The sequence below is a fragment of the Leucopleurus acutus genome (assembly GCF_964270905.1).
Source record: "Leucopleurus acutus genome assembly, chromosome: 18".
NCBI classification, from domain to species: Eukaryota; Metazoa; Chordata; class Mammalia; order Artiodactyla; family Delphinidae; genus Leucopleurus; species Leucopleurus acutus.
The window spans coordinates 64,478,941-64,489,226 of NC_139160.1; the positions used below are offsets into that span (position 1 = coordinate 64,478,941).

Sequence of the window (10,286 nt, forward strand, 5' to 3'; positions counted from 1 at the left end):
GTCCTTGTTTTTGAAATGCAGAATGCTACAGGGGAGTGTAGGGGGAGAAGAATGCCAGGTGCAGAGTATAATTCATATGGAGTCAGAGAGTAACTGGCTTTGTTTAGCTTTGTGAAGGACAAGTCTAGCTACAAGTGTGTGTTAGTAGTAACAGCTAAAGAATAACCAAGACTGCTTAACTCTTGCAGGCCTGTTTGGCTGGTATGTGCCTAAGGCCATTTACTCATTTCTGGTTTTGCTGCAACACTGCTCCCAATGAGACCAACTGAAAGCAGCACTTGACGAAAAGCATCTGGAATTAGTCAACAGAAAATGCATAATCTTCCATCAGGATAATGCAAGACCGCATGTTTTTTTGATGACCAGGCAAAAACCATTACAGCTTGGCTGGGAAGTTCTGATTCATCTGCCATATCATCTGCCATATTCACCAGACATTGCATCTTCGGATTTCCATTTATTTCGGTCTTTCCAAAGTTCTCATAATGGAAAAAGTTTCAGTTCCCTGGAAGGCTATAAAAGGTACCTGGAACAGTTCTTTCCTCAAACAGACAATAAGTTTTGGGAAGATGGAATTATGAAGTTGCCTGAAAAAAGGCAGAAAGTAGTGGAACAAAATGGTGAATATTTTTCAATGAAGTTCTTGGAGAAAATGAAAAATGTCTTATTTTTACTTAAAAACTGAAGGAATTTTTTTGGCCAGCCCAAAATTTTACATATAGAAGTGAGTGTATGTTAATCCCAAGCTCCTGATTTATCCCTCCTCCCCCAACGTTTCCCCTTTGGTAACCAGTAGTTTGTTTTCTATGTCTGTGAGTCTATTTATGTATTGTAAATAACTTCATTTGTATCATGTTTTTAAGATTCCACATATAAGTGATATCACAGGATATTTGTCTTTTTTTGTCTGACTTACTTCGTATGATAATCTCTAGGTCCACACATGTTGCTGCAGATGGCATTATTTCATTCTTTTTATGGCTGTGTAATATTCCATTGTGTATATATGCCATGTCTTCTTTATCCATTCATCTGTCAAAGGACATTTAGGTGCTTCCATGTCTTGGCTATTCTAAGTAGTGCTGCAATGAACATTGGGGTGTATGTATCCTTTTGAACCATGGTTTTCTCCAAATATATGCCCAGGAATGGGATTCCTGGATAATATGGTAGTTCTATTTTTAGTTTTTTAAGGAACTTCCATACTGTTCCCCATAGTGGTTGTACCAATTTACATTCCTACCAATAGTGTAGTAGGGTTCCCTTTCCTCCACACCCTTGCCAGCATTTATTGTTTTAGGCTTTCTGATTATGTCTATTCTGACCAGTGTGAGGTGATACTTCATTGTAGTTTTGATTTGCATTTCTCTGATAATTAGTGATGTTGAGCATCTTTTCACATGCTTTATGGTCATCTGTATGTCTTCTTTGGAGAAATGTCTATTTAGGTCTTCTGCCCACTTTTTGATTGGGTTGTTTGGGTTTTTTTCTTTTTTTGATACTGAGCTATATGAACTGTTTGTATATTTTGGAAATTAATACCTTGTTGGTCATCACATCATTTGCAAATATCTTCTCCCAGTCTGTAGGTTGTCTTGTCATTTTGTTTATTGTTTCCTTTGCTGTACAAAGCTTCTAAGTTTAATTAGGTCCCATTTGCATATTTTTGTTTTTATTTTCATTACTCTAGGGAGTGGATCAAAAAAGACATTTCTGCAATTTATGTCAGAGTTCTGCCTATGTTTTCCTCTAAGAGTTTATAGCCTTACATTTTTTTGTGTGTATGGTGTTTGAGAATGCTCTGATTTCATTCTCTTACATGTAGCTGTCCAGTTTTCCCAGCACCACTGAATTAAAGAGACTGTCTTTTCTCCACTGTACAGTCTTGCCTCCTTTCTCATAGGTTAATTGACAAAACTATAGGTGTGTGGATTTATTTCTAGGCTTTCTATCCTGTTCCATTGATCTATATTTCTGTTTGTGCACTGGTACCATGTGGTTTTGATGTAGCTTTGCAGTATAGTCTGAAGTCAGGGAGCGTGAGTCCTCCAGCTCCATTTTTCTTTCTCAGGATTGCTTTGGCTATTCAGGGTCTTCTGTGTTTCCATACAAATTTAAAATTTTTTTGGTTCTAGTTCTGTGAAAAGTTATCATTGGTGATTTGATAGGGATTGCACTGAATCTGTAGATTGCCTTGGGTAGTATAGTCATGTTGACAATATTGATTTTTCCAATCCAAGAACACAGTATATATTTCCATCTGTTTGTGTCACCTTCGATTTCTTTCACCAGCGTCTTATAGTTTTCAGAGTACCAGTCTTTTGTCTCCTTAGGTAGGTTTATTTCTAGGTAGTTTATTCTTTTTGATGCAATGGTAAATGGGGTTGTTTCCTTAATTTCTCTGATTTTTTTGTTAGTATATAGGAATGCAAGACATTTCTGTGTGTTACTTTAGTATCCTGCGTTAAGGAATTCATGGATGAGTTCTAGTAGTTTTCTGGTGGCATCTTTAGAATTTTCTATGTATAGTATTTTGTCATCTGCAAACAGTGCCAGTTTTACTTCTTTCCAATTTGGATTCCTTTTCTTTCTTTTTCTTCTGATTGCCATGGTTAGGACTTCCAAATCTATGTTGAATAAAGGTAAGAGTGGACATCCTTGTCTTGTCCTGATCTTAGAGGGAATGCTTTCAGCTTTTCACCATTGAGTATGTTGTTAGCTGTGGGTTTGTCCTTTATGGCCTTTATTATGTTAAGGCAGCTTCCCTCTATGCCCACTTTCTGGAGTTTTTATCATAAATGGGTGTTGGATTTTGTCAAAAGCTTTTTCTGCATCTCTAGAGATGATCATATGGTTTTTACTCCTCAGTTTGTTAATGTGGTGTATCACACTTATTGATTTGCAAATACTGAAGAATCCTTGCATCCCTGGGATAAATCCCACTTGATCATGGTGTATGATCCTTTTAATGTGTTGTTGGATTTGGTCTGCTAGTATTTTGTTGAGGATTTTTGCATCAATGTTCATCAGAGATATAGCCTGTAATTTTCTTTTTTTGTGGTATTCTTTGTCTGGTTTTGGAATCAGGGTGATGATGGCCTCATAGAACGAATTTGGGAGTGTTCCTCCCTCTGCAGTTTTTTGGAAGAGTTTCAGAAAGATAGGTGTTAATTCTCTAAATGTTTGATATAATTCTCTTGTGAAGCCATCTTGTCCTGGAGTTTTTGTTTGAAGTTTTAAAATCACTGCTTCAATTTAGTACTTGTGATTGGTCTGTTCATATTTTCTATTTCTTCGTGGTTCAGTCTTGGAAGGTTGTACCTTTCTAAGAATTTGTCCATTTCTTCCAGGTTGTCCATTTTATTGGCATAGAGTTGCTTGTAGTAGTTTCTTATGCTCCTTTGTATTTCTGTGGTGTCAGTTGTAACTTCTTTTTCATTCTAATTTTATTGATTTGAGCCCTCTCCCTTTTTTTCTTGATGAGTTTGGCTTAAGGTTTTTCAACTTTCTCTTTTCAAAGAACCAGCTTTTACTTTCATTGGTCTTTTCTGGTTTTCTTCGTCTCTACTTCATTTATTTCTGCTCTGATCTTTATGATTTCTTTCTTTCTACTAATTTGGGTTTTGTTTGTTGTTCTTTCTCTAGTTACTTTAGGTGTAAGGTTAGGTTGTTTATTTGAGATTTTTCAAATAAACTTCCCTCTTCAAACTGCATTTGCTGCAGCCCATAGGTTTTGGCTTGTGTTTTCATTTTTCTCTAGGTATTTTTTGATTTCCTCTTTGATTTCTTCAGTGATCCATTGGTTGTTTAGTAACATATTGTTTAGCCTCCACGTGTTTGTGTTTTATACATTTTCTTTTCTGTAATTGATTTCTAATCTCATAGTGTTGTGATCAGAAAAGATGCTGGATATGATTTCAGTTTTCTTAAATTTACAAAAAATGACGGTTAGATGCCCTGAAGCAGGTGGCAATGCCTTAACCATTTGCATGTTGTCAGGCCCAAGGACCTCTTCCATCCTTATCAAGGGGAGTGCTAACCTTCTCTTCTTTCATACAACACTCAAGTGCCTTTCTTTGATTCATTTAATGTTTCTGACCCTGAATCCAACGTGGTTCAAAACTGAAATTAAGTCCCCAGTTTTCATTTGCCTGATATGTCTTTGATTGTCTTTTGATATCAGATTGTAGATGTGTCTCCTGCAATGGCAAGTATTATAGTTAGGTTTAGCTCTGAGATTTAATCTTAGCCCTCAGGGGTATGTTTTATCTTAGTTCTGTTATGCTTTCAGTTTTTTTTAAAACCTTTTATTTTGTAGTCTGTAATTTTTGTTTTTTTGTTCATTATTTTGTGTGTTGCTTTAATTTCTTCCAGGAATACTTTACTTCCTTATTATTGACTTCACATTATAAACCTTTTCTCCATTCTACCAACAAATTTTAGTGTTTAAATGGTTTTTCTTCTACTGTTTACCTTCAAATCTTTAAAAATACTTAAACCTCTATTATTTTACTTACCTGTGTTAAATGATACTTTTTGCATCTCTAGTTGACTAAAGTTTGTTCCGTCTGTTCCTTGTATACTGTTTTTAAAAGTTTGGGTTGTGAGTCCTTAGTGGGCCTGTGAAATCCATTTAGTCAGTCATGACCAGCATGTTTTCCATTTAGTCAGTCATGACCAGCATGTTTTAAGAAATGAAATAGAAAAGAATGGAATGGACGAAGAATAGCAATGTATCTTTCCTAGCAATAGTAAATATTTCATTAAATTCCTTTCAGGATAGATGAATATAAATATAGACAGTGAAATCTGTACTGGTACTCAATGTAAATTTAAATATATTTACTACTGTGGGTGGCAGTACAAATAAAAGTTTGAAAACAAGGCTCTATATCATCTAGTGCATTGGAGTTAGAATCCCTGACTTATTGTAAATATAGTTAACCCTTGAACAGTACAGGTTTGAACTGCACAGGTTAACTTGTATTCACCTTTTTAAAAATTTGTACTGCAGTACTACATGATCCACAGTTGGTTCCATCTGTAGATATGGAGGGTGACTGCAGTGTTATATACAGAGTGTCTAGCGGATCAGCGCCCCAACCTCTATGTTGCTCAAGGGTTAACTGTATGAAATATTTACCTGCTGCAGCTCTAAGTTGATAAAACTTGATCTTCTTCCCTGGATTCTTAAAGGATTCTTTCTGTATTTTGAAGGTCATTAGTTTTTCCTAGGACACCATGCACTCTTGACCTCTAGATTCAAGTCTTTTATTTCTAAGCATTTGCTTGAATTACATCTTTGAATTTATTTGATTAGACTCTCCTCTTTACAGCAATCGATAATGTATATGTTGCTATCCTTTGTCTATTTTATAAAGCTATTATCTCCTTAATCCTTTTAAATTTTTCATTAATTTAGTTATTTGCCTTGCTTTCTCAATCCTATCCTCCATGTCTCATGTTGTTTTTCCAGCAGTGACTAATCTTCATGCTGCCTTTTAGAATGATCATTTCTTTGATGTTTTCATTTTTCTCTTCCATTTCACTTTCAGCCTCTGTCAACTCATGTTTCATCATTGTTGCTGTGCCATGTTTTCCTGTACTCTTGGATGTCCACAGGTTGACTGTTCTACTACATTTTCTTTGAATGTATTGTTATATTTTTTAATAATTTTCATCTTTTCAGTATTTTCTCATCCATCATATGCTCATCTTACTCCTTGTCTTCATTTTTGTTTGTGTATTTTACAGATCCTATACTACTTTTTTATTACTGTTATTCCTACTACTCACCTTTGAATTGAGTTTTTTTTAGACCATAGTATCTGTGGGATAGTTGTGGCTAGGGCATCATTTGAGACTAAAGGGAATTCTGTGCTTAACACAGAAGTTCCACGTGGTCTAGAGAGAAAAAATAAGTGAGAGAGAAATCGAGAACACATATTCATTTAGCCTGTATTCCTCCCCAGCCTGCAGAGATGGGCAGTCAACGGTGCTTGCATTTCAAAATCTCTCTTCTCCTAGGACCTCACCAATCTACATGCTTCAGGCAAAGATATTGATTCTATATGATTCCTCACTGGCATTTGCCCCTTAGTCGGAGAGCTATGATCTGCTACCCTTATGTACCATCTCTGTCATGCCACAGCCCACTGGATCCAGTTGCTTAATGTAGCCTGTCCAGATATTTTGTCACTTGGAATTTCAAATGACTCCTGATTTCATCAAAGATTGGGCTTATTTATCTCCCAATATCCTTGCTGTTCAGGGTGATTTCTGAAAGGATAAGGGGAAAAAATATTCATTGTTCCGTTAAGTTAAAAGCAAAAATTCTTTCTAACTCTCCAGCAGTCTTTAACTTTGGTAATATACTTGCCAGTATGTACACAAAGTTAGACCTTTCAAGATGAGGAGTTTGAGGGTTACTGGGATCGAATTAGGGCCATGCAGTTCATGGAGAATGAACGTATAGTCTTGAGCCAGAATTCTACATATATTGAAGCACTGATTGCTGGCTTTTATCCATGCAGGTGAGCTTTTATTGCTCTGTTGCTCTTAGTAAGATCTAATTCCATGATGGTGGTTTTATTTACAAGCTGGAGTTTAAATACTAGACTGTTTTAACCTACATTGGAGGAACTACAATGAACCACGCCTGAGAGAAGAAGGGGAAGAGGGCCAAGAAACGCACCACTCACTGGTCTTACGTTCTGCTTACCATAAATTGAATATTTTTGGCATTATCTCTTTTAATCTTCACGACCATTCTGAGCTGGAATTATTATCCCTCAGATGGAGAAACTGAGGCAGAAGAACCTAGGTAACTTCTCAAAGTCACAGATTAGAAAGAGTAATTTTTTTAACCACTTTTCTGCCACCCAGGTTACCATGTTCACTGAGCTAAATGTGTCTCAACTGGGCTTCTTTTAAGATAAAACTACAAGATTCACAAAAGGGCCTCTGAGATGTTCTGTTTTCATCATTCAATCTGACTGATGCTGCTACTTTCCGTGGACTAAGGGGCCACGTCTCTTGAGCAGCATCATAATCACAACCAACACTTAGCTCAGCATGTTTTAAACCTGCAGTTTGTGGCCATCACTTAGTTCCTATGAGGTAGGTCATTGTCTTATTTCACAAATGCAGTAGCCCGTGCACAGAAAGCTTAAATGATTTTTCCAGGGTCAGCAGTGGTTCCAGAAGAGAGAAAGAGGTGAGACTGGGTCTCTCCATTCAGGCTCAGCCCATTCACAAGGACTCTGCTAACAAGCGTTCAGTCATCTCAACCCTCTTCATAACCCACCCTATGAAAAAGACACCTTCTTTCACTTCTGCTGTCAGCCAGAGTGCAGTCTACACCATGAGAAAGAGAAGGGTCAAATCAAGGCTTTTATACACAGAAAGCTTGTTTTCAGTATTTGGTTTCAATTATTGCAGACCATGAAGCAAAGGCCATTTTGGTTAAAAGGTGCTAGTAATAACATTTTCTGGGCTCCCCTGGTGGCACAGTGGTTACGAGCCCGCCTGCTAATGCAGGGGAGACGGGTTCGAGCCCTGGTCTGGGAAGATCCCACATGCCGCAGAGCAACTAAGCCCATGTGCCACAACTACTGAAGCCCGTGCTCTGCAACAAGAGAAGCCACTGCAATAAGAAAGCCCACACACTGCAACAAAGAGTAGCCCCTGCTCGCCGCAACTAGAGAAAGCCTGTGCGCAGCAACAAAGACCCAACACGGGCAAAAATAAATAAATTAAAAAATTTTTTTCTTTTAAAAAATTACATTGAGAGGAGTTCTGGGGAAAGGAACCAGGTGATTTTGGGAGGACCGTCAAGCAGTAGAAAGTTAAAAGTATTTCCATTTGTCTTTTGGCTGTTTTTAGTTTCACCAAGAGAGTACATAATAACCACACAAAATATGGCTAGCTTTAAAAAATGGAGGAGAGAGATCATATGCAATTAGCCTCCCCCCAAAGGCCTTATTTTTTTAAATTCTTGCATTATAATGGAAATAGCCTCAGATTTCACCCAGTGGGGTCCACGCATTCTTGGAGAATTTCTTTTTCTGCTTAACTTAAGAGACATTTTAATATATAGCATTTCATATTCAGTGCTGTTTGGAGGCGGGTAGCAAGTATGCAAGCAACAAGAGAAAAAGAAAGTACACTTGATATGAAGGTAGGTGTCTCAGTGCTTTTCTATTTCATGTGTGATGTCCATTATCTCTCGTGATAACTTTGTTGACAGCACCCACAAATGTATTTGGTCCCAGGTTTTATAAAATAGATCCATAATCCTATGTTTAGGCGACCCAGATCCTGACACAAGTCAGCCTCAGATAGATGGTACATTTTCTGTTATAAAGACTCAAAACATTTCACATTCTTCTTTGGGGGAAAAAAATGACATTTGAAGTCCTTTTTCAAAGAAATACATTTTGAGATAACAGCTTACAAACCTTGACATTATTTCATTTTGTTCTGCACATCTGTCAAGGAACTGAGATACACTACAGCTACTAAAAACTGATGATTGTGGAACAGAGAAACTTGACAGCATTTCATTTCCTTTATGTTCTGATTGTACATTTAGCAGAAAACCTTTATTTCTTCCAGTTCAGCTAGAAATTGGTAGAATTCAAGAACTCAAAGGCCTGGCAAAGACCTGTCCTATTATTTGGTATCATCTATCTTTTTCGAAGTTGCTTGGTTGAGTCTTTGTTAAAGCTTTTGATTCTCTTTTCATTCCTGTGACCCATCATCCACAGATCACATTTCTATAGGCCCTATAACTGCTTTGCTGCACAAATTAAATGCCAGCATATTTCATACATATATGCCAGTGTTTCAGTGCTTGTCAGTACAAGTTTATAAAATATAGGGATGACAACCTGATATTAACATCCAAATCTGGTGTGCTCACTTTATGTGTGAAAATGAGAAACCCTTTTCAGACTAGATTTCCCAGCCTGTCACCCTGTTTTTAATATATCTCCAGGTTTTGAGTCAGTAAAATGATTCTGCTTATCAATTTAATATAGTGATAAAACATATCTGTGAATCAGAATGATCAGAACTCAAGTGGATCTACAGGTTGTCTGGTATTAAGCTCAGCCCCGTTGAGGGTTTTAATGGGGCTACTTCCTCCATAGAATAAATACATCCCTGGTTTTTTTAATTGTGGCTCCAGTAGTGATATGATTTGCTTCACATAAAGAAGTGGACCTAGAAATGCATTGCCTTAGGGAGGAGGACTTTAAAACTTTTAAACGTGTTGTTTCTGTCTTTTTTCCCCTCAGGTGCACTTCAAAATGACATAGACAGATATTACTCACAGTGACCATGTGGTTATGAACGCTTCCAATGGACAGCCCCCAGCCTTAACAATTTTTAAGTCAGCACCGTGATTCTACCATGAGGTCAAGTCTATTCCAAAGGTATTTCTCCAATAGTTTTTGCTCTGCATAAGCTACACTGTATTTTCTTTACACCAGCAACAAATATTTACACATACAAGATGTTCGTTTATTTGGATTATTTTCTCCAATTTCACCCAACGATTCTAAGCTCTTACAAAAGGATTATTTTTCTTACCTAAATCAGAGGTACAGGCCACCAATAAAAGCTGTCTCCCAGTTTTTGTGCCTTGACAGACTCCAGAGACAAAGCACATTTTCTAAGGTGCAAGACAAAGCTGTCACAGATGTTTCTTACTATTCCCCAAATTATATACCCCTGGTCCAATTATATCAGGGATTCTATTTAGTTGACGTGTGTGAAGTTGCCATTTTGTCTCACCACTTCCGTTAACAGAACTGGGTTCCATACCCAAAGACCTCTGGTTAAAATAGTAAGAGAAAACTAATAGGAAAAACAAAAAATATACCTTAGTTTAAGTGACATTGTATGAGAAAGAGGCATCCCCTCTCCAGAAAAAAAAAAAATAGATATAGGGTTAAAATACAGAAGGACAATATTATATGTTCTAAAAGAGAAGGGAGAAAAATATACTTTTTCAAAATAGGAGCCCTTCTAGGGGATTTCATAATGAAGGACAGATGTATGATCGATTGTCTTTTAGACTGAAGATCTTATTTAATTATTTTATTGTGGTAAAATATATATAACATGAAATTTGCCATATAACCATTTTTAAGCATACAATTCAGTGTCATTAATCACATTTACAGTGTTGTGCAACCATCAATGTCTGGTTAATTTTTGGTAATTATTTTAGGACTATTCAGTTTGTTATTTCTATAGAGTCATTTTTGGTACAATTTATT

At 36.8% G+C, this 10,286-nt stretch overlaps 1 protein-coding gene across 1 annotated transcript in view; it reads left to right on the forward strand.

Moving 5' to 3' along the window:
- Nucleotides 1-9,565, forward strand: part of LOC309974609 (ATP-binding cassette sub-family C member 4-like) — a gene marked incomplete at its 5' end in the record, with an annotated part of 124,403 nt that extends 114,838 nt beyond the window's left edge. Inside the window, 1 exon segment of the mRNA XM_082859267.1 lies at nucleotides 9,321-9,565. Within this exon segment, the coding sequence (XP_082715393.1) occupies nucleotides 9,321-9,407 (87 nt within the window). The 3' untranslated portion in view covers nucleotides 9,408-9,565.
- Nucleotides 9,566-10,286: the final 721 nt, after the last annotated feature.